The sequence below is a fragment of the Plecotus auritus genome (genome assembly GCF_963455305.1).
Source record: "Plecotus auritus genome assembly, chromosome: 10".
Lineage (NCBI taxonomy): Eukaryota > Metazoa > Chordata > Mammalia > Chiroptera > Vespertilionidae > Plecotus > Plecotus auritus.
The window spans coordinates 26168206-26193061 of record NC_137785.1 but is presented as its reverse complement, the minus strand read 5'-3'; the positions used below and the strand labels follow the sequence as shown (position 1 = coordinate 26193061).

Here is a 24856-nt window from a genome sequence, read left to right as displayed (position 1 = left end):
TGTTGCCACCTTCTGTCCTAGAATTTAGCATACTGTATTGTAATAGTTTTCTTTAAATTTTCATCACCAAACTTTGACTTACCGGAGAGCAGAGCTTGTCTTTTTCTTTCAATTCCAGGGCTAGTGGTCCCTGCCACCCACTAGGGCTGTGTTCCGAGCATCTGTGAACACCTAATGGGAAGGAAGTGTTGGTGGTTTATGAGAGGCCATCCTAGTGAAAACAATTTTTCCCTTAGTCCTTTTTCTTTTTGTTTTTTCTTTTTTTTGTTGTTGTTAATGCTCACCAGAGGGTATTTTTTCCATTGATTTTTAGACAGAGTGGAAGGGAGGGGGAGAGGCAGAGAGAGAAACCTCAATGTGAAAGAGACACATAGATTGGTTGCCTCCTGCATGGGGATCGAGCCTGCAACAGAGGTACATGCCCCTGACCGTAATCGAACCTGGGACCCTTCAGTCCATGGACCAATGCTCCAACCACTGAGCATAACCGGCTGGGCCTTAGTGCCTTTTTCTATGGTCCTAGTAGTAATACTTATTATCAACTCAGGCTGTTCCTTAATTGCCTTAATCCAATGGCTATTTCTCTGATGCATTTCATAGCTGTAGATTCTAGTGAATTTTTTGTTGTTAAACCTGAGGATATTCTTTCATTGACTTTTAGAGAGAGTGGGAGTGAGGGGTAGAGACAGAGAGAGAGAATCATCGATGTGAGAGAGACACTTTGACTGGTTGTATCCCGCGCACACCTCAACCATGGCTGGCCTTCAACCGAGGTACGTGCCCTTGACCAGAATCAAACCAGGAACTCTTCAGTCCAAGGGCTGAGGCTCTATCCACTGAGCCAAATCAGCTAGGGCAATGTGAATTTTAACATGGTATTCTACTTTCTTATTTTTCAAAAGCTGGCATGCAAAAGCTTTCATTGGGAGAAATTCTCTGAACATGATAGTTTGGCTTTATGTTATCCCATGACAAAACCAAGTTTTATGGACAAGTACACAGAGAGCTGGGGAAAGGCGTATGGTTTTCTGATACTATAGTAGACTGTCTCCCTTACTATCAATGTGGGTTAGGAGTAGTGGCTGTAGTTCTAAAAGTAAGACTGTTTTTAATCTATTCCTTTAATGTGTAAAATATTACAAATTTTGGTAAGCCTAGATATTTTAGTTTGCTATAGAATGGCAATACACTGAACAACTGTTAATCATCCCAATTAAAGTTTAGTTTGTATTTCTTTTACACTTTTATAAACTGTGACATCAGATTAACTCTAAGAAGGGAGCATTATAGAGTTATCTCCTAATTATTTGGGACTTACATAAAAGCTTCAATGGATTTATTAGGAAGAAATTATTATATTCTTGGGTTTCTTACTGATTCACAGTCAATCTACTTAAAGCAATATACATAGGAACTGCTTCTGGAAATATTAAATTCTTGACTAGAAAAAATAACTTTGAAAAAGGAAGAAAATTAATCTATGGGGAAGAGAAACAATCCCCTTCTCTCTATTGGGCATTTTAATAATATGTAAATGTTTGGGAATAATGCTAACTACTTAGCTATAATAAAGTTAATAAAATTGACGAGTTACTTTGAATGTACCCAGTATTGAAGTTGTATGAGAAGCTCTGTGTGATGTGTTTACTCTACCTGGACACAATTAAATATCAGAATACTACTCCAAACTTACGCATTACCTGTGGAAGAATGGGTTCTTGTGACTCCAGCTTCCTGATTCAGTATTTTCTTGTATGGGGACTGTTTGTTGCAAGATGTGGCGTTTGTGAGAACATTTACTTGTGGGGGATTTTTTTTTCTTTATTTTAAAGACTGGGTTTGAAGCTCATGAACCAGTGTACTATTAATATTTGTCTTGGGGAGGCTAATTGAGCAATCAAAATGATTTTTTCTTTTAGAATAAATAATAGAGATAAAGTACAAAACAGGTAGTCAAAAAGAGGGAATGATGCCAATGATAGATAACATTTCAAATATTTACTATGTGCAAGGCACTGCTCTAAGTGCTTCGAATTTATTTATTCAATCCTCATAACTCATTGAGTGAGGTTCTATTTTTGTCTCTGTCTTAGCAGTGACAGAACAGACACAGAGAGGTTAAATAAGTAATTTGCCAAAGGTGACATTTATAAGTGGCTATTTTTACTATGTGAAGCCAAAATTACATTTAAAAATATTTTTTCTACGTCTTCAAAAGTGAGAGGAGAAACCTTAAGAATATGAAATGAAAAGATAAAGGGAGGCCGAAATTGTGTGTAACTTGTAGAAGTGGGAAGTGTGACATCATTCACAGCTTTCGTTTGCACTGCTAGTGCCCAGCTACCACTGGGCCTGCTGCTGATTTCTTGTTTGAAATCTACTCTTTACAACATAAATTAATTCCCTACCCCCACCACCAATTGTTCATTTTTATTCATTCAATAACCTTTAGTTGATAATCCTCAGTACTAAGCTCTATTTTTTTAAATATATATTATTGATTTTTTTACAGAGAGGAAGGGAGAGGGATAGAGAGTTAGAAACATCGATGAGAGAGAAACATCAATCAGCTGCCTTCTGCACACCTCCTACTGGGGATGTGCCCGCAACCAAGGTACATGACCGGAATCGAACCTGGGACCCTTCAGTCTGCAGGCCGATGCTCTAACCACTGAGCAAAACCGGTTAGGGCTCTCTCTATTTTTTTTAAATTTGAAGTTAAAACAAATTTTATGAGCCGAAACCGGTTTGGCTCAGTGGATAGAGCGTCGGCCTGCGGACTGAAGGGTCCCAGGTTCGATTCCGGTCAGGGGCATGTACCTTGGTTGCGGGCACATCCTCAGTGGGAGGTGTGCAGGAGGCAGCTGATCGATGTTTCTCTCCCATCGATGTTTCTAACTCTCTATCCCTCTCCCTTCCTCTCTGTAAAAAAATCAATAAAATATATTTAAAAAAAATAAAAATAAAAATAAAACAAATTTTATGAAATACATATATTTAAAATATACCATCTGAGTTTTGGTAAATGCATAAACCTGTGTAACCAAACCACTGTCAAGTTATAGAACATTGTTACCCCAGAAAATTGCCTCGTGCCATTTTCTGGTCAGTTCCCACTTTCACCACCACTAACTCGCCTCTTCCCAACCCTCTGCCTTTTTTCTATTTTTTTCTTTTGTTCTAGTTTCCTCCCACCATTGATTAGTTTTGCCTATTCTAGCACTTCATTTAAGTGGAATCATAGAATTTCGTTCTAGCTACTGGCTTGCCTTCTCTCTTGATGTACCACTTCACCTAAAATGTAAGAATCTTAACAAATTGTATTGTAACCATTTACCTTCTCTGTCCTTCATGCTATGTTTATCATATGTATTCTACATATGCTATAAACCCCACAGTATATTTTTCTTGCTTTAATATGAATGCAATTTTTTAAAATTAAGGAAAAAGATAATTTTTATTTTTACCCTCATATTTACCATTTCCAGTGCTTTTCATTCCTCCCTGAAGACCCAGTTTGTTACCATATCCCTTCAGTCTGGAAAAGTTTTTTCCAGCACTTTTTAGAGTGCAGGTCTGTTGGCAAGAAATTATCTTAATTTTCTTTTTATCAAAAAACTAGTGACCCGGTGCATGGATTCGTGCATGTTGAAAGGAAATTAAGTAGAAGGTGGCCGGTGGGGCAGGACTGGGTGAGATGGGCCGGACACGCCCTGGAGCCAACCTCCCGCAGTCCCTCCCTGGCATCTGCACAGTGAGTGGGGTCCCTCCAGCTCTCCAACATCCCCTAAGGGATCCCGGAGTGTGAGAGGGCACTCTGCAAAGTTGCTGTCCATACAGGGTGTGGAACGCAAACGCCAAGTGTGCAGTAACCAGATTCAGGCTGACAGTGACCCAGCAATAACATAACCCATGGCCGAAGGTGGAATCCCACGGCCCTCTGAGGAATCGGGCTCCCTCCTCTCTGGTTTTGGGGTGCATCACCCGAGAACCGCCGCTGCCAAGTCACTGCAGCTCGGCAGCTCCTGTGTTGAGTGTCTGCCCCCTGGTGGTCAGTGCGCATCATAGCAACCAGTCATATGGTCGGACCCTTAGCATATTAGCCTTTTATTTATATTTATATTTATATTTATATTTATATTTATATTTATATTTATATTTATATATCTATATCTATACTAGAGGCCCGGTGCACAAAATTCATGCACTGAGGGGGTGGTGTTCCTCAGCCCAGCCTGTACCCTCTCCAATCTGGGACCCCTTTGGGGGATGTCCAACTCACAATTTGGGACTGCTGGCTCCCAACTGCTCGCCTGCCTGATTGCCCCTAACCGCTTCTGCCTGCCAGCCTGATCACCCCCCAGCCACTCCCGTGCCAGCCTGATTGACGCCTAACTGCTCCCCTGCCGGCCCGATTGCCCCCAACTGCCCTCCCCTGTCGGCCCGGTCACCCCTAACTGCCCTCCCCTGCAGGCCTGGTCCCCCCCAACTTCCCTCCATTCTCTGCATGCCCAGTCGCCCACAACTGCCCTCTCCTGCCAGCCTGGTTGCCCCCAACTGCCCTCCCCTGTCGGCCATCTTGTGTGAGGGCGTGACAGTCAATTTGCATATTACCTCTTTATTATATAGGACTAGAGGCCCGGTGCACAAAATTTGTGCACGGGGTGGGGCTTCCTCAGCCCGGCCCTACACCCTCTCCAATCCAGGACCCCTCGGGGGATGTCTGACTGCCAATTCGGACATCCCTCTTGCAATCCGGGACCACTGGCTCCTAACCGCTCGCCTGCCTGCCAACCTGATCACCCCTAACCACCTCTGCCTGCCGGCCTGATCGCCCCCTAACTGCTCCCCTGCTGGCCTGATCACCCCCTAACTACTCCCCCCTGCTGGCCTGATTGCCCCCTAACTGCCCTCCCCTGCCGGCCTGATTGCCCCTAATTGCTCTCCCCTTCTGGCCTGATTGGCCCTAACCTCCTCTGCCTCGGCCCCCGCCACCATGGCTTTGTCTGGAAGGACGTCCAGCCTAATTAGCATATTACCCTTTTATTAGTATAGACTAGAGGCCCAGGGCACGACATACATGCACTGGGCGGGGGTTCCCTCAGCCCGGCCTATACCTTCTCGCAGTCTGGAACCCTCGGGGGATGTCTGCCTGCCAGCTTAGGGACCCCCTAGTGCACAAATGTCGGGGAGCAGGCCTAAGCTGGCAGGCAGACATCCCCCAAGGGGTCTTTAGTGCTGCCGTGGAGGTGGGAAAGGCGCCCGCCACTGCTGCTGTGCTCGCCAGGTGTGAGCCGGCTTCTGGTTGCTCCTTAGCACTGCCTCGGAGGCGGGAGAGGCTCCTGCCGCCACTGCTGCACTCACCAGCTGTGAGCCCAGCTTCTGGCTGAGCGGCGCTCCCCCTGTGGGAGTACACTGACCACCAGGGGGGGCAGCTCCTGCGTTGAGCGTCTGCCCCGTGATGGTCAGTGCACATCATAGAGACCGGTCATTCCGTTGTTTGGTCGATTTGCATATTAGGGTTTTATTATATAGGATTGACTAGAGGCCTGAGGCATGAAATTCGTGCAAGAGTAGGCCTTCATTCCCCTGGCTGCCGGCACCAGCTTCCCTCTGGTACCCGGGACCTGGACTTCCCTCCGGCTGCTGGTACTGGCTTCCCTCTGGCACCTGGGAACCGGGCTTCCCTTTTGCTGCCGGCAGGCACCCGTGACCCAGGCTTCCCTCGCAGCCCTGACTTCATCCAGAAGGTCATCTGGAAGGACATCCAGTCTAATTAGCATGTTACGCTTTTATTATTATAGATAGACTAGAGGCCTGGTGCACGAAATTTGTGCATGCGGGGGTCCTCTCAGCTCAGCCTGCGCCCCTCCAATCTGGGACCCCTCGGGGGATGTCTGACTGCCGGTTTAGGCCCGGGACCACTGGCTCCTAACTGCTCAACCTGCCTGCCTGCCTGCCAGATTGCACCTAACTGCCCCCCCCCTGCTGGCCTGGTCACCCCCAGTTGCGCGCGCCCCCCCCCCCCCGCAGGTGTAGTCACCCCCAACTGCCCTCCCCCACCAGCCTGGTTGCCCCTCACTTCCCCCCTCTGTCGGCCTGGTCACCCTTCACAGCCCCCCCCCACCGGTCTGGTCATCCCCAACTGCCCCCGCTGCAGGCCTGGTCGCCCCACACAGCCTGTTTGGTCATCGGTTTGGTTGTTTCGGATGCGATGGTTGCTTAGCCTTTTATATATATAGATAGATGTTTTGTTTTTGCCTTATTAAAGAGTCTTTAGGATTCTGTGTTTTCAGTTTTTTTCTTTCAGCTGGAGTCCCAGAAGGAAAGAGATATTGGGACAGGAAAAACCATGGAGAAATTACTTCTTAAATTAGTTAAAGAAATTGTGACACTGTCTTCTGGCCATCATTTGTTTTGCTGTAACGCTGTATCCAAAATGCTGTTTTTCTCTGGCTGGTTTCAAGATTGTCTCTGTGTCTTGGTATTGGAGCAGCTTGACTATGATGTGTTCAAGTGGTGTGTGTGTGTTTCCTTTGAATGTATTGTTCAGCAAAATCATTTAGGTCTCAGGTACACAGTTCCACAACAGACCACCCTTATATTGCACTGTATGCTCACCACACCAAGTTGAGTCCCCTTCCATCATCATTTATCCCCCCTTTACCAAGTGTTGTGTGTTTTTTTAAAATTTATCTTGTTCAATGTTCTCTAAACTTACTGGATTTGTTAAATTTGTCTCTTTCCAAATTTGGGGAAATTTCATTCATAATTTCTCCAGACTCCAGCTGCAGGTATGTTAAACCTTTTGATATTCCACAGGTCCTGAAAGCTTTGTTCAATCTTCCCCCTCAAATCTTTCTTTGTTTTTCAGATTGGATACTTTCTGTTGATCTGTATTGAAATTCATTGTCTTTTGTTAATTGTAAACTGTTCATCCAGTGGATTTTTTTAGTTCAGAAATATAATTTTTCATTTTAGAATTTCCATTTTAAAAATTTTTTATTATTTTAAGACTTTTTAAAAAGCAGTTTTAGGTTTACACAAAGGTTAAACATTAAAATCACCCGAAGTCCACAATTTACATTAGAGTTTACTTTTAGTGTTGTACATTCTATGGGTCTGGACAAATGTGTAAGGACATGTAGCCACCATTATAGTATCCTACAGTGTATTTTCACTGTCCTTAAAACCCTCTGCGCTCTGCTTATTTACCCCCCCCTTCCCTCACCCTCTGCTCTTTTTAGTGTCTCCATAGTCACTGATCTTTTTAGTGTCTCCATAGTGTTGTCTTTTCCAGAATGTCACATAGTTAGAATCATATAGTGTGTGTAGACTTTCACATCAGCTTCTTTAACCTGGTAGTATGCATTTAAGGTTCCTCCATATCTTTTCAAGGCTTGACACCTCATTTCTTTTTATCACTGATAATATTCCATATCACTGGATGATGTGTGCACTCTGGATGTGCACAGTTCATTATCCATTCACCTACCGAAGGACATCTTGGTTCTTTCCTGAATTTCCTTTTTAAAATCATTTCTGTTTCCCTCCTGCTGAGTGTCTTTCTGGTTTGTACATCGTGAGCATCTTTTCTTTTCTTGAGCTTCCTTATGACAGCCACTTAATATTTGAGCTTCCTTATACTAGCCACTTAATACTTCCTGTGATTCCAGCATGTGACTCATTTTGTGCTTGGTCTCCCCTTTTTTTCTGTATGGGTCATGTTTTAATTTGTTTACATGTCTAGTAATTACGGATTACTTCTTGGATTTTGTGAATGAGACATTGTAGAAACTCTGGATTTTGTTATGTCCTCCCGGAGAGTATTGACGATGTTTTGTTTGTTTAGCTGGCAGTAAATATGGCTGGACTGCAATTCAGGGACGCTCTTCCCTGTGTTGATCAGCAGCTGCAGTCTCTGTTCAGTTGTTTGGTCTTAACTTGGCTTCTTGGAGCCTGCCCCAGGCAAGCCTATTTCAGGGCTCTCAAAGATGTGGGCAGAATTTGTATGCAGAATTTGGTGTTCCCCTTCCCAGGTGCTCTCCTTTCTTGGATTTCTCCTCATTTTCCAGCCACAGTAATCTACCAGAATTCTGATCTCTGGTTTTTCAAGTCAGTAAGATTGAGATTCTGTCGGAGCTTCAGCTATTCCTTTTTCTCATGGGACTGGGCCTGTAGAATATGAAACTCACCCATTGCAAATCTCTTTTTCCAAGTGTAGACCTCCCTCTCATTTCTGCCTGCTTTTGGTTGTTTGGTTGTGTTAACTTTATTATTTTTTATACTTTGTCCAAAGTTTATAGTTATCTACATGAAGGTTGGTCTGACTATTCAACCATTATTGAAAGTAGAATCACCTGCATTTTATATCATCCACGTGTAATATAAATATTGAACATGTGTTCTAGGAAGGATTAATTCTCTCATGAGGTGTAGCTGTGAAGGAGGGTTTTACATAGACCGTTATATTTGTCATTTTAAAGATTAAGGTTCTGTGTAGAGGAGAAGAAATGAGCTGGCCTGGTGTCTTGAAATTAGAGGGTTGTTTGGAGAATGTGAGACATGATTTTAATGTTCTGGAACTTTGTAGGTGCTAAATAACTGAACAGAGAATCGGGTGTGTGGATGAACTTGCAGAAGTGTGAAAGGACAGGTTTGGGCACTCTTTTACTTATAATTGTGGAATTCATTTGAGCAAATACCACTTACCTGTTGAATGAAGTCTGGTTATATATGCTAAAGGAGGTAAATCTTACATTTCTTGACCTCAAAGTATTTTCTTTCTGTTCATTCCAGTTGAGCCTTTTCTGGCCTGATCTTTCCCTGCATAGCTGGCCATAAAAGAGATTTGGTTTCTGACTCTGAGCAGCTTTGCCTTGCTTATAATAGGCATCCAGTCAAGACTCATTGAATGGAATTTGTGGCTCCTATAGAAATAAAACCCAAGGGCCTATTTTACTGATACTTTCTGGACCTTTGATGCTTCCCACACATTTCTAGTTTATTTCAGTGCCTGATCTTCCCCTGGTGGATCCCTGAATGTTCTGCAACTGAATTTATATCATGGCTAGTACCCCACAGGGATTAGGAAGCAACCATTTTAAAGTGCTAACTGCTTTGAATGGTTCATCTCAGGCAATTGAATATTATATTGGGAACTGAAATAGTCATTATAGCGTAGTTTACTTATTATGATTAGACATTGAGCCAGTTTCTCAAAGAAAATTCCAATATTTAAACATATTTCTCTGGCAGAAAAAGTAACCTACACAAATGCCTCATCTGCCTTCCTTTTGGATGTGACCTTCACAGGATAAAATTCTACCTGAGATTGTGTGGTGGAGGGACAGCTGCAGCCTCCACATCTGAACTTGTTTTCACTGTTAACCATTTAAAAAATTTTTAAAATATATTTTTATTGATTTCAGAGAGAAAGGGGGAAGAAAGAGAAAGAGAGAGAGAGAGATGAAAACATCAATGATGAGAGAGAATCATTGATCGGCTGTCTCCTGCATGCCTCACTCTGGGGATCGAGCCTGCAACCTTGGGCATGTGCCCTGACGAGGAATTGAACCGTGACCTCCTGGTTCATAGATCAATATTCAACCAGTGAGCACGTGACCAGGCACTGTTAATCATTTTTGATATTACATGGTCACATAATTTAAGGTTTTCTTGAATGGGGACAGATTATCTTCCTGAATGTATTCGATATTCAAGCACAGTGTTGCCTTCAGAGTTTATTTAGGTTGGGCTGTTTGTTCCCACATGGCTGTGCCTTTTAAACTTCTTTTAAAAATCCTTTTGTATGTTCGCTTGCTGTCACTTGTGGCTTCTTATTGCTAACACTAGAGGCCCGATGCATGAAATTTGTGCAAGGGTAGGCCTTCCTTCCCCCGGCTGCTGGCACTGGCTTCCCTCTGGTACCTGGGACCTGGGCTTCTCTCACAGCCCTGGCTTTGTCCAGAAGGTCGTCCAGAAGGACATCCGGTCTAATGAGCATATTATGCTTTTATTATAGATTACTAGGGGCCCGGTGCACGAAGATTCGTGCATGGGGGGTGGGTCCCTCAGCCCGACCTGCACCCTCTCCAATCTGGGAGCCCTCAGGGGAGCCCTCTCCAATCCAGGAGTTTCTGTCTGTCTTTGCAATCATATGAGGGAATTGTCTGAGACCCCAACCCAGTTTGGTTTGTTGCTCACAGAATAATAGAGGCATTTTTTTTTCTTTGCTTCATTGGTGGAGATTTCCTGGAAATTTTAGGATATCTTCCCTTTAAATTTTCCTAGACACTCTGATTTTACTTATGTCTCTCACCTTTGCTTTCCCTCCGTCCCCCACCACAACAGTAACTTGCTCCAGGATCACTTTGCTCTAGTGCAGCCATGGGCAAACTACGGCCCACGGGCCGGATCCGGCCCGTTCGGCTGTTCTATCCGGCCCGCGGAGCCGAAAGAGCAGAGGGTTCTCTTGCTCTCCCCTCCGCTCCTTTACTTTGAATTTATATTAGTTCACACAAACACTCCATCCATGCTTTTGTTCCGGCCCTCCGGTCCAGTTTAAGAACCCATTGTGGCCCTCAAGTCAAAAAGTTTGCCCACCCCTGCTCTAGTGTCTAGGACAGTGGTCGGCAAACTGCGGCTCGCGAGCCACATTCGGCTCGTTTGCCGCTCTGTTGACTAATGAGTTTGTCGACCACTGGTCTAGGAGATCCGTCTGCCACCAGAACTACGATTCCAAGCATTCCTGGTGCTCCCTGCGCTGTTGGTTTTCCCTTCCTGCTCTGTCTCAGTCCCACGGCCTCCCGCTCTGCCAAGTCCTCCAAGCCGCCAGCTCTCCCTCTCTGCTCCCTGTCTGGCAGCTTGGGGATCCAAGTTCCCCAAGCCGCTCCACTCTCCGGCGGCTCTTCCGCTCTGCTCTTTGCCTGGCGCCTGTGTATGCAAATTAACTGACCATCTTTGTTGTGTCAATTTGCATACTCACCCCTGATTGGCTGGTGAGCGTAGCGGAGGTACGGTCAATTTACATGTTTCTATTTTATTATATAGGACTAGAGGCCCAGTGCATAAAATTTGTGCACGGGGGGGGGGGGTGTCCCTCAGCCCAGCCTGCACCCTCCCCAATCTGGGACCCCTAGAGGGCCTGTTTAGGCCTGATCCCAGTAGGATCGGGCCTAAACGGGCAGTCGGACATCCCTCTCACAATCCAGGGCTGCTGGCTTCCAACTGCTCGCCTGCCTGCCTTCCTGATTGCCCCTAACTGCTTCTGCCTGCCAGCCCGATCACTCCCTAACCATTCCCCTGACAGCCTGATTGATGCCTAACTGCTCCCCTGCCAGCCTGTTCGCCCCTAACTGCCCTCCCCTGTAGGCCTGGTCACCCCTAACTGCCCTCCCCTGCAGGCCTGGTCACCCCTAACTGCCCTCCCCTGCAGGCCTGGTCTCCCCCAACTGCCCTCCCCTGCAGGCCTGGGTCCCTCCAAACTGCCCTTCCCTGCAGGCCCAGTCGCCCCCAACTTCCCTCCTCTGCCAGCCTGGTCACCCCTAACTGCCCTCCCCTGCAGGCTTGATCATGCCCAACTGCCCTCCCTTGCAGGCCTGGTCCCTCCCAACTGCCCTCCCCTGCTGGTCATCTTGTGGTGCCCATCTTGTATCCACATGGGGGCAGCCATCTTGTGTGTTGGAGTGATGGTCAATTTACACATTACTCTTTTATTAGATAGGATAGAGGCCTGGTGCACGGGTGGGGGCCAGCTGGTTTGCCCTGAAGGGTGTCCCAGATCAGGGTTGGGGTTCCCTTGGGGCGTGGGGCATCCTGGATGAGGGGCCTGTGGTTTGCAGGCCGGCCACACCCCCTGGCCACCCAAGCAGAGGCCCTGGTATCTGGGATTTATCTTCTATAATTGAAACTTTGTAGCCTTGAGTGGAGCCAAGCCTCCTGCTTGCTCTGCGGCCACAGCCATTTTTGTTGGTATTTATCTTCTATAATTGAAACTTTGTAGTCTTGAGTGGAGGCCTGGGCCTCCAGGGTGTGCAGAAAGGCGTGGCTTCCTCCATCGCCGGGGGCAACTCAAGCCTCCTGATCTCTCCAGCTCCGTGGCTGCAGCCATCTTGGTTGGGTTAATTTGCATACTTGCTACTGATTGGCTGGAGGGCGTGGCTTGATGGTGTAGCGGAGTGATGGTTATTTTGCATATTACTCTTTTATTAGATAGGATTGTACCTTTTTCCAGCAACCTTTAATTTCTTTAGGTCCCTCTCCCCACACCTTAAATTTACTGCCTACTATTTGCTCTGCTCTAGGAGACTACACCTAAGCCTATTGGAATTGTTTAAATAAAGCTCTGAACAAGGGGCTGGGTAGTGTGGCTGTTCAGACAAAAGCCTTTCTTGCTATATCCTGCTCCTCAGTTGTGTCATCAACCCAGATAACTGTGGCTGTTTATTGAGCACCTGCTACATGACAGGTTCTGTAAACTTTCCAGGGACTAGACACTTTAATCCTGCAACAAATGTAGGAAGTGGACTAAGATTCTGTTTTAACTCCATTTTAAAGGTTTGCATAGCTTAGGAAGAATTGTCTTTAGTAAGCCCAGGGCTTTTGCCTCAAATCTATGTTGTTCTGTACTGCAGTTTCTGGAGAAGTAATTCTGGACCCTTCCAGAGCTGTTTGTACCAGGACACAATGCCCCTCCCCAGGTTTTGGTTTAATTGGCCTGCTTTGGGTTGTCCTGGAATATGAATTTCTAAAAGCTTCTCAGATGTGCATAATTAGGGTTGGGAATTTCTGGTGGAAGCTACGCTATTCTGCAGGCTGCTTGAGGAAGAACTTTGCTTTATAGTCACATAGCTGGAGCTCAGCTAATTAAGTCTTTCTTACCTTTTGCTGAGATTTCTAAGCAGTAATCTTTTTTCTATTTTCTTTTTTTGATGTGTAGAGTTCTAGGGTAAGAAATTTTAAAAGGAATGTTTTCTCATGGAAAACGGATTTTGGTTAGCATTGGCTTTCACTTGGCCTAAGTCAGCAAATAGCTTTCACTATTAAACTATCTATTTTCTTGTTCTGGTTTTGAGAGACACATAATTACTATTTTAATAAAATGCTTACAAATCACTATTCTTTTTCATTTTATGTATTTTTTTCCCACTGAGTTAAAAGTATTTAACAGATGTTATTCTTTCTTGTGTAGAGACGGGTTACTTGGAAAACAAATTGAAAGTAAATGACTGTCTGTAGACACTTTGGAGTTCATATTCTTACATAAGGGTACCTGGCCCTGTTGCCCTCTTGGTACTCATAAGCTTTAGCTAGGAAGTTCTTTCTGCTCAGCTCTTCTTGCCCTTTCTATTCCTGTGCCTGAAAGGCCTTTCCTGCAGTTCACTTGGCTTGGCTGGCTCCTTTTCCAGTTAGACTTAAACTCTATTGTTTCTGCACCACCAGAAATCATTGTTCTCCCCTCCCCTTATTTTCTTTGAAATTATTTGTTCTCCCATGAGGCCAGCATCTTTCACATCTTGTGGATGCTGCTCAGCACCTCCCAACAGCTTCTTAACAGCACCCAGCTTGGTAGGGACATGGTAGACAATTGTTGACATGGTGAGCAGTTTTTCTAAATTCTAATAGTGATGTTCCTCACAGAAAAATTGGAAAACAAAGATTTTTAAATCTCCAGCCATAATAAATACTATTAATATTATGGTGCATTTCCCCCCCCCCCCCCAGTGCCTGTTTGTGTATATACACAATTGACATATTATAAATTCTGCCTTGTTTCAAAACAGACTCATAGAAACAAAGACCAAAGGGATGATTACCAGAGGGAACATGGTCGGCAGATGGGTGAAAAAAGTGAAAGGGAACGTAGTCAACAATATTGTGTAAGTGATATGATTTGCATCTTTGACAGATGATTACTAGAATTAGTGAAGTGATCATATTGTAAAGTATAAAAATGTCAAGCCACTATATTGTACACCTGAAATTAATATAATGTTGTATACCAACTGTGCTTAATTTTTTTTAAGTAAATAAAAATAAATGACCCAGAAAAAAATTCTACCTTGTTTCACTTATCTAAGTGTGAGCATTCCCCATGTCTTACGTTTTCTGAAATTATTTTTAAAAGGCTGCATAATATTTCATCACGTGGATGTAAATTTATTTAAGTATTAATCTTGCTGGGTATTTATGTTCATATTTATTTTTGTTCTTCTAAAGCTAAGAAGATTCTCCTTGCACACAAACCTTTGTATCACTGATTATATTCTTAGCATAATTGCCTCCCAGCAGAATTAGTGGATCCAAAGGTACAGATGTAATGAAAGTTTGTTACATGTGCCTAATTGCTGTCAAGACAGTTGTACGTGCTAGTTGAGAATTACATTGCTCCCCTCTTAACATTTTATGAGCACTGACTTTTAAGACATTTTGTCTTAACTGTAGTTCAAATAATCAAATCTTTAAGCTGTTGCATGCTAGTTTTAGGATAGGTGATTACTTGTCATGGTAGTGTTTTGTTTTGTTTTTAGGTGTATGCTTTTTATTAGAGCAGAAGGGAGAGGGGAGGAGAGAGAGAAATATCAAGGTGGGAGCAAAACATCCATCTGTTGCCTCCTGCACACCCCATACAAGTGATGGAGCCCACAACTCAGGCATGTGCCCTGACTGGAAATCAAACTGCAACCTTTCCATGCACAAGACAACACCTAACCAACTGAGCCACACCAGCCAGGGCATGATTGAGTCCATTTTTAAGTGGAGTGTCTATTTAGAAGAAAAGATACCCTCCTCCTCCAACCCAGATTACAGGGAAGGGGACATCCAAACAGATGTTTGTAGCTCTCCTTGGATTGAATCTGTACCAACTCATAAACCTCTGTAGCTATATGGCTGCTCCTTACTGACCAGATAACCTTGGAGAAATTCTGGATGAGCGTCAGTCCTTATTGTCAAAGTGGAGGTAATGATTACTGTAACCATCACATATATGCATGCATATATAAGCATATTGGATAAATGGTATAAAAATGATACAAGTGTGGTTATAATCCTAGTATTTGACATTATTTTATTCTCCATGGACTCTTATAAAGTGTTCACATCTTAGGCATTCAGTGTGCACCCTGCTTTTTAAATTTAACTCATATCTTAGCCTTTTCATGTCACTGTCCCTTTTGTGTACAGCTGCCTAGTATTCCAAGCTGAGATGTGTAATTTTCTTTAACCAGTCCCATATTAATGTCACTTAATTGTTTCCAGTATTTTGCTAGTACATACATCTCTGTAGTGGAAACCTTGTATATACGTCTTTTGACTATTTATGGGTGTATCTGAGGGTAGATTTTGGAACTTTAACTTCATGTGTGAGGGGAAGGCACACATTGCCTTTTTGTAGGCATTCCCAAGAACCATTACCTTGTCAACAGATGAGCTGTCTTGCTGCCTTGCCTGTTGCATCCCCTTCAGTTTCTTTTATTATTACTGATCACTCATTTAATTTCAGTGCAGCTAAGACATTGAAACTTTGGGTTGTCAAGTGATTAGGCATTGCTTTACCAGGTTTCCCTTAAAACCTCTTCTACGTCATTTATATGTTGAACATTTGAGTGCACACTGCATGCCTTGCCCTCTGCTGGGCATTGTGAGGGCACATATGTAAAGGGTAAATTTTTCAGTCCATCTTCAAGAACCTAATGGGTAAGGAAAACAAATCTGCATATACTTCCATTTAGAGTTACACATTGCTTTTGTTTTAGAGGGATTGTATTGGGGGGATGAGAAGGCAGCCTCCTTTAGACCTCCAATGTGGCTGGCTTTAAGGTAGTTCTGGTTAGAAAGGAGGCTGCTTTTTGCCTTAAAAATCCTAAGGTTTATAACAGAGAAAAGGAATTGGGTGAGGGTAGGTAGAGTTTTTCAACTTCAGCACTATCGAGGTTTTGGTCAAGTAATTCTTTGTTTGGGGCCCGCCCAGTGTACTGTAGGATGTTTAGCAGCATCCATGACTTCCACCCACTAGATGCCAGTAGAGTCCTGCCTCTAGGTACAACAACCAAAAATGACTCCAGACATGGCCATATCCACCATTAAGACTGTGAAGTTACAAGCACTGTTAATTTCTGCCTATTTCATAATGGCAGCAAATGCTGCATTTCCAGTTAGAAGCTAGCGGAATTACAACTGTGATCTTTACTGTGCCCTCTAGGAGTATTAGGATTAGTGGAAAACAAGACTATCCTATCTAATAAAAGAGTAATATGCAAATTGACTGTCACTACAACACAAGATGGCTGCCCCCATGTGGTCAAAGATGACTGCCCCCATGTGGACACAAGATGGCCGCCACAAGATGGCCAGCAGGGGAGGGCAGTTGGGGGCAAACAGGCTGGCAGGGGAGCAGTTAGGCATCAATCAGGCTGTCACAGGGGAGTGGTTAGGGAGTGATCGGGCTGGCAGGCAGAAGTGGTTAGGGGCAATCAGGAAGGCAGGCAGGCGAGCAGTTGGGAGCCAGCAGTCCTGGATTGTGAGAGGGATTAGGGTCAGTGTAAAATAAGACTATCCTATCTAATAAAAGTAATAAGAGTGCTGAAGTTGAGAGGGATGCCCGACTGCCCATTTAGGCCCGATCCCGGTATGATTGGGCCTAAACGGGCAGTTGGACATTCCTCAAGGGGTCCCAGATTGGAGAGGGTGCAGGCTGGGCTGAGGGACACACACCCCCGTGCACGAATTTCGTTCACCGGGCCTCTAGTAAGTAAAATAAGAATAGAAATCTAGAGGAGTTCTAAACATTAGATAAAGGGGTTCAAACTTGCAGTAGATGGTAGAGAACTACTTTTAGGCATCAAAAAGACACCCTCTCTCCCCTCCCCCTCCCTCCCTCCCTGCCACTGAACTCAAAAGTGACTGTGAGGATTTTCCTATCAGGGCTCATTATTGTTTTTAATCCTCACCCAAGGATATTTTTTTAGAGAGGGTGGAAGGGGGGGGGGGGGAGGGGAGAGAGAGAGAAACATTGATGTAAGAGACACATCAATTGGTTGCCTCCCGCGTGTGCCCCAACCAGGCCCTGGGATTGGACCTGCAACCCAGGTATGTGCCCTTGACTGGGAATCAAACCCAAGACCCTTTGGTGCACAGGCTGACACTCTGTCCACTGAGCCATACTGGCCAGGGCCAGGGCTTGTATTTATAAGACAGTGCTTATGTTAATACTATTCAGGTAAAAAAAAATAAAAAGTGAGGAAAGGGCACTGATGGTTGGATTGCTTTTTAATATGGTGGTCTTTTGGCACTTTGGTCCAGAAGGGAACACCTGTCATCCATCAATGCCCTGATCTGAGGACACCCTGGTAGATTAGCTTGTCTGCTAGCACAGTGCCCAACCTCACTGACAGCTTGCTGGCCAACTTTGCCATTGCCCTCACTCCCTCAGAGGCCATGGGGAAGATCACAGCTTTACTTCCACTAGACTCTAACTGGAAATGTAGCATATGCTGCCGTTATGAAAACGGGAAGAAACCCACAGTGGCGTTAACAGTGCTTGTGACTTGCTACCAGGAGAAAGCAGATGTTTTCATATTGCAGTGGATGAGGTATCTTAAGATATCCTTTATGCTCATCATACTTCAGATTACATGACATCTGCTTGCTAAGTGTGTTAAAGAAGTTTGTCTTTTTGCCCAGCCAGTGTGGCTTATTGGTTGAGTATCAATCTAGGAATCAGGAAGTCATAGTTCCTGGTCAGGGCACACACCCAGTTGCAGGCTCGATCTCCAATAGGGGGCGTGCAGGAGGCAGCTGATCAATGATTCTCTCTCATTGATGTTTCTATCTCTCTCTCTCCCTTCCTCTCTGAAATTAAAAAAAAAAATTTTAATTGTCTTTTAAGATCTTAACTGTTTTTAGTATAATTGGCTTTATTTGTAATCCTGTGTATTTTATGCACTTAATACATATTTCTGAGAAGGGTTAGTAGGCTTCCTCAGGCAGCTACAGGTTTTTTGTTTTGTTTTGTTTTTCACAAGGAAAGTTAAAAACTCTTGCTCTGGTGCTTACTTCCATTTTCATAGCCATTTCAAATGCCTGTTAGTAGTGTGAAGTAAGACTTTTGGAGACCCATGGCTCCAATCAGCTTATCTGTATTTTGGGGTTCTTCAGTTCCACTACATGTTAGCATGTCCCATTTGGATGACTTTGAATGATCGTTAATAAAATAGATTTTTAATAATTAAAACTCTTTTCTAAAAATTGTGGTTCTGTTCCATAAATATATTTTTGAATATTTTTATTGATTTCAGGAAGGGAGAGGGAGAGCGAGATAGAAACATCAATGATGAGAGAGAATCATTGATCGGCTGCCTCCTGCACGCCCCCCACTGGGGAGCAAGCCTGCAACCTGGGCATGTGCCCTGACCGGGAGTTGAACCGTGACCTCCTGGTTCCTACTTTGATGCCCAACCACTGAGCCCCAGCTGGTCCATGAATATTAAAGTGAGTTTTAAACACAAAGCTTTAAAGTAGTGGTGTAGTGTTAGGTCTCTTTCATCAGATTCATGGACTGAGGAAAACCCTTTAAAGAAAAGTATAAATATCTGAGGGAGAGAAGTAGCAAGAGTCATGCTGTTCAACATGTGTCCCTTCTCTAGGCTAATGGTTTATACAGTTTGTCATCTTCGTACCTTACCCTTGGAAGGAGTCTTTGAGTTCATCTGATCTAATTCTCTATACATCATTGGATTCCATTTTACATTCTGATTAAAAAGAGGTTGTGAAGCCCTGGCCAGGTAGCCCAGTTGGTTAGTTAGAGCAGTGGTCGGCAAACTCATTAGTCAACAGAGCGGCAAACCGCGGCTTGCGAGCCGCAGTTTGCCGACCACTGCGTTAGAGCATTGTCCCAATATGCCAAGGTTTCAGGGTCAGTCTGTGGTCAGGGTACATATAAGAATCAACCAATGAATGCATATGTAAGTAGAACAACAAATCAGTGTATGTATGTGTGTATGGGTGTATGTATGCATCTATCTACATCCCTGCCTCCCTCTCAAGTCAATTAAAAAAAAAAGTGGATGTTCTGATTATGGCAAGCCCCTTTATCTTGAAATACTTTTGCAACACTGACACCCCTTGGGAGCTGGTTAGAAATACGGAATCTCATGCCCCACCCCAGACCTTCTGAATCAGAATCTGCATTTTAATAAGATCTGGAGGCATTTTGCACATTAAAGTTTGGAACCAGAGGCCTAGTCTCCATTTAAAGAGTTCTAACAATTAGAGGGTTAGCTGTCTCAGAGCCAGGTGTGAGCTGTTAAGTCCAGGTGGAGGGACTGTATAGCTCATTACTGTCTACGTGGGTATGTGGGGAATGTCAGACCAAAATCACCTCCCTGGCAGAACCACAGAATAGAGTGTGTACCTCGTGACTACTAGCACACTTCAGTGTCAGACTTCATTCATGGCCTAAGCTTTGTCAGTCCCTTATTACAGCGGCCGCCTACCTTTCGGACCTCATGGACCACCAGTTGGCAACTGCTGCTTTATTAGACCTGATGAGCTACTCTGATGATTGTGTATTACTTTGAAATAGAGGTGTTTTTTTAATTAGATTAACCCTGAATTTCATTAAAGTTTGGTAGATACAGTCATATATTTTACAGGTGTATATTAAGTGCCTATTTTGTGCCAGGGACTGTTTGAAGTACAGAGTATGCAGCAGTGAACAAAACAAGACAAAAAGTCTCTGCCTTACTGAGCTTCAAGAAGTCCTGGCTAAGGTGACATTCAAGTGTAGATGTGATGGCAATGAGGAGCCATTCCAGGCAGAGGGCACAGCCAGGGCGAAGGCCTCTAGGCAGAACCTGGCTGCTGAGTTTCCCCTTGGTGGCTACAGTGGATTGAGTGGAGGAGAGGAGTGGGAGATGTCAGAGAGACAACAGGAGCCCTTATAGCTCATAGGAGAGGCTGGCTGTAAAGATGCAAAGAATGATTAGCTAGTGCAGGCATGCATACTGAGTGTTCATTTAGATATAAAGCAAGGGGCTTACATAAAAAAGGACTTTGAACTTACTGGAAAACATTCATCAAGGTTGAGTTGGGGCTCTGTCTTTGGAGAGCATTTTCTCATTACCTTCCTTGCAGTAGCAGAAAGCAACATTTGGAACTGATCTTCATTCTTATGCACATCAAGCTGATGACTGGAGCTCTGCTGTGAGGGTGAGTCAGAGAGCATCTGAGTTGAGCGTAGGTCACATGGGCAAATTAACTTAACCAAAAATAACCCCTAAAACAGCATTTCTGGGAAATGCAAGGGAAGACAGCTTTCAATGTAAACAAAGGAGCAAAGTAAAGATAAAGGCTGTGTGAAAAAGTGAACATTTGGAAAACTAAGAAGAAATGCTTTGGGGGGGCGGGGAATACCAAGGAAAACAAATTTCCCTTTCCAGTAGTTACAGTTTTAAAGAGTTTTCTTTCATGTATTTATATCAGATGCAATGCATACATTTTAAAATCTTAACTTTCCCTTTCTCTTTGTAGCATGGCAGTTGGACCTACACCTTTTAGCTTTTCCTATTAATCCACAGAAGGAGCTTCCTGTTCTCTCTGAGTTTCCCCTTGATGGTGCTGAGAATTGTCCAGATGATGGGTACAGTAAAAACTTGGACATGGGGCTATCAGTGATTCACACCTTGGCTGCAATTAAAATCACATGGGGAGTTTAATGCATAAAACAAAAGAAAACCACAACCAGTGTCCCGGCCCCACTTCAGAAATGCTGATTTAATTGGGGTGTGTGGGACTTGGTGTTGGTGTATGTTCTTCTAATGCCTCAGGGGTTCCTCAGGCAGCCAAAGTTGAAAACCATCCTTTCAGTCCAGCTCTCCTTATTTCACAGGCTTTGTTCTGGCCACAACATTGAATGTAGAGCCTCTCCCGCACTCACCGTTGCCTCCCTCACCCCTCCTCCCTGCAGGCTGAGAGTTGGGAGGCTGGTTTTCTCTTTGTGGCTGTTGGGGATGTTTCAGGTTAGGCAAGTGGTGTGTGTATAGAATGTGGTGTGCGAGCTCAAGGCAGGAGAGGTTTGTCACTAATCCAGACAACTCAGCCTCTTCTTAGGGCCAGGAGTTAGAATTACTTACCAGGTTAGCTAAGAGAACAATGGGGTTCATATGAGTCAGGCCAAATAGGAAGGAATCTGCTGTGGTTATGTTTATTTTATACTAGAGGCCCGGTGCATGAAAATTTATGCACTGGAGCGGTGGCGGGGTGGGGGGGGGAGTGGGAGGGGCCCCCTCTTACAGTCCATGAGCCCTCAGGGGTGGGAGGCGACCTGGCAATCATGGAAAGGCGACACCCCATCACATCTCTGCTGCTGCCACTGCCAGCAGCACAAGCCTCGGCCAGCTCTGGTTACCTGAGCCTCAGAAGGCCCTGGGTGGCTGGGCAGCCGCCATCCGAGGCTTCCCTGCACCTCTGGCCGGCCCTAGGCGGCTGGGGGGCTGAGGGGGCTGGGGGACTCCAGAGGCAGGGGCGGGGCTGAAGGGACTGGGTGCCACCATCTTGTGACTGTGGGCGCTGCCATCTTTGAGGGCGTGGAAGTCAATTAGCATATTCCCTCCTTATTGGCTGTGGGCGCCGCCATCTTTGAGGGCAGGGCAGTCAGTTAGCATATTCCCTCCTTATTGGCTGTGGGCGCCTCCATCTTTGTGATGGCATGAGGGTCAATTAGCATAGTCCCTTTTTATTCGATAGGACTAGTAGATATGAATGTCAGCCTCCTGAGTTGTTTCCCATAGTAATATTTACTATTGGAACTAAAAATCTTGCTTTTTGAGTAATTACTTGTACCTAATAGTTCTATTAATGGGAAAGAAATTCATTTCTGGAGTATTCTGACCATTGGATGATAAAAGAAACTTTGCCAAACCTAAGGGAAACAGTTCAATTTAGTTAAATTATCTAAGTGATTTAAATTTTTAACTGTCTTGATAACTAATATCATGGTAATGTTATTTAAAAAATTGACTTTTGGTGGGACATATTGGATTGGTGGTGTCATTTCCTTGAGTTATATTAATTTCCAGGTTACCAGACTTATGATGAGTTCCTTTTCTTGTGCCATATCTCCTGTGAGGTCCAGGACCAGTCAATCCTGTGCTGTGCGTGCACAGTGAGACTTGTCTGCACAAAGCAGGGAGACCTTCCTGCTCCAGTGGCTTTGACAAAGGTGGGAATAGAGAGAGCTTGCTGTGGATATGGCATATGGTCTTATTGCAGTTCTATGAGTGATTGGCTGTTGCTCTGTATTTCATGTGGTGAATGCTGGCTCAGCTCTGCAGGAGTTGTGGCCATCTTCCTCCTCTCCTCCTAACTCTCTGCCTCTGCCTCAGTGCCCACACCGCCAGAGCTTTATTGAGGTGATAAAGTTTATGCTTGCAATGCACCTACAGGTGCTTTTGATCAGTTCCCACCTATTAATTTAATAATTAAGTAAACTAATGAGAACCAAGGCCAGGGAGCCAAGGGATGGGGTGAGATGGGGTACATGTCTCAAGTCAAACCTGTAGCAGAAGCAGGATCCAAAGTTACGCTCCTTTTCCCTTTATTATGTATGTAGTATAGTGTGTCTTAACTATACTACTGTGAGAAAAGTCATGCCTCTTTTGATAAACTTTAAAATCTTAACTTTCCTCTATTGTTCGACATATTTTTTCAAATGAAAAACCATTATGATTTCTATTAAAGAAAATACATCTCAATTAAGAACCATGGTAACTATGTTTACTCATTAAATACTAGGTTTTATGAAACACAACCTGAAAACATCTGGCATGCATGTTTAATCTCAGTAGAGTGGATTCAAGATCAAGTATACATGTTACATGCATTAAGGCTATTAATTACAAATTATAGTCATCGTCATCATCATCATCACGTTTTCTTTTCAGTGCATTTGTTGATCTATTAGCAGTGTTTTGTGATGACACCATATTAGTGGTAATAACAATGTTTTTGACCCAATTAATGATGGATTAATCAGAACATTCTGAACTGCTGATGTTACAGGAATTGATGCTTTTACAGCTGGGGACTGTGAAGTGGGCATCTGTACTGTAAACCTTTGCCCTGTGAGGGACATTGGAGTCCCTACTTTAGTTGAAACTGACATGGTTTGTGTGGTTGGTGTGCCAAGTGTGGGAGTACTTGGTCTGCTAGTAACTGAACCAACACTAAATCGTGGAACTTATTCTTCCCGCAGAAGTAGATGCCTTTTTTTGTAAAGATTTAAGTCTAGTTTGGAGCAGTCAACTAATATCGACCAGGTGGTAATCTAGGACCTGAATATGGCTTGATTAATGGCAGTGGTGTTTGATTTCTTTGCCTTGCAATCTATAATAATATCTATAATAATAAAAGCGTAATATGCTAATTAGACCGGACAGCCGGATGACCTTCTGGGCAAAGCTGGGGCGGCGAGGGCCGAGGTAAGCTGCCACGGCTGCGAGGGCCAAGGCCCTTGCACCAATTGTGTGCATCGGGCCTCTAGTATATAATAAAAAATCTCCTGGGGAAGGAGAGGTAAAAGACTGGTCAGGCCCTAACCGGTTTGGCTCCGTGGATAGAGCATCAGCCTGCAGACTGAAGGGTCCCAGGTTCGATTCCAGTCAAAGGCATGTACCTTGGTTGCGGGCACATCCCCAGTGGGAGGTGTGCAGGAGGCAGCTGATGGATATTTCTCTCTCATCGATGTTTCTAACTCTCTATCCCTCTCCCTTCCTCTCTGTAAAAAAAAAAAAAGACTGGTCAGCACAACACTGGATTGCCAATCGCACATCATCTGCATCAACAGTATCTTTCTTAGCATGGCTTGAATAAATGTTTGCATCATCTAGAATTGTGGTCACATATCAGAAGGCAAACTACAACATCTGACTTACAACTTTTGGCTCGTATTCTGTAATCGCCATATTTTTTAGGATTTGTGCCATCATCTGTGCATCTTTTGACATGCTCTTGGGAGAAGCCATCTTGTCAGACTCCATGATATCCGGTGATCAGACTTCTCGAGCCAAATCACCCACATTAACATATTTCAGTCCCGATCTTGGTGCAAGTTCTTTGCCTAGTGTGGTTTTTCCAACCCCTGGTGTACCCATGAGCAGGATGTTTGGAAGCAACTGATTGCTCTGGAAACCTTGGCTTGAGGGCCCTAAGCACAACCTATTGTTTGAAATTTTGATATACATTCAGTTGTGACTCTGAAGAAGTTAAAGCATTGGTCATTATTTTCTTCTAAATCCTACATGTCATAAATATATTTTGGCTATAAAATTTTCAAATACAAAGTTGTTACCAAGGGGGAGAAAATAAAAGTTATTGCATCCTCCCCACCCCACCCAAGAAAGTCTCCTCTCCCTCCTCCCTCCTGCCTATCCTCAGGTCTCTACAGTTAAGGGTTTGCCATATCCTTCCAGGACCCTTTCCATTCATTTACATACAAACACATTCCCTTTAAACCAAAGAAAAGGAGGAGGATATGGAATGATACTCTATGGCTTGTTTTTTAATCTTTCTGTTTGTTGACAAGCTTTCATGGTGGTTTTATGACTATACCTAGTTCATCTGTAGATGCACTGTCCTTGATTTAGTCAAGTCGCTTGGTAGCTATTTAAGATGTTTTCAGTTTTTCACTATTACAAACGCTGCTGCAGCAAGCATCCTCTCCTCTTACCCCCACACACATCTTTTTCACATGTAAGTACTTAGTTTGATGAATTCCTAAAAATGGAATTGTAATATAATTTCAGAATATGCTTTTTGTAAAATGTACCCTCAACTAGATCCAGTTCTATTCCATCCT

General features: G+C 44.1%; 1 protein-coding gene and 1 pseudogene across 3 annotated transcripts in view; one reads left to right on the top strand and one right to left on the bottom strand.

Annotated features, from left to right (window-relative positions):
• Nucleotides 1–24856, top strand: part of ZCCHC14 (zinc finger CCHC-type containing 14) — a 67166-nt gene that overhangs the window by 7492 nt on the left and 34818 nt on the right. The window contains exon 2 of one of the 2 annotated variants that reach the window (XM_080646062.1): nt 13785–13880. The exons of the other annotated variant lie outside the window; for it this stretch is intronic. Coding sequence (XP_080502188.1) covers nt 13785–13880 — 96 coding nt within the window. The remainder of the gene's footprint in view (nt 1–13784; nt 13881–24856) is intronic. 2 annotated transcript variants of the gene reach the window in all.
• LOC308235140 (transcription initiation factor TFIID subunit 9-like) lies at nt 22896–24038 on the bottom strand (annotated as a pseudogene). Its single transcript has 2 exons — nt 23775–24038; nt 22896–23385 (listed from the first exon to the last, which is right to left on the bottom strand). The product of its transcript is annotated as a transcription initiation factor TFIID subunit 9-like (transcript).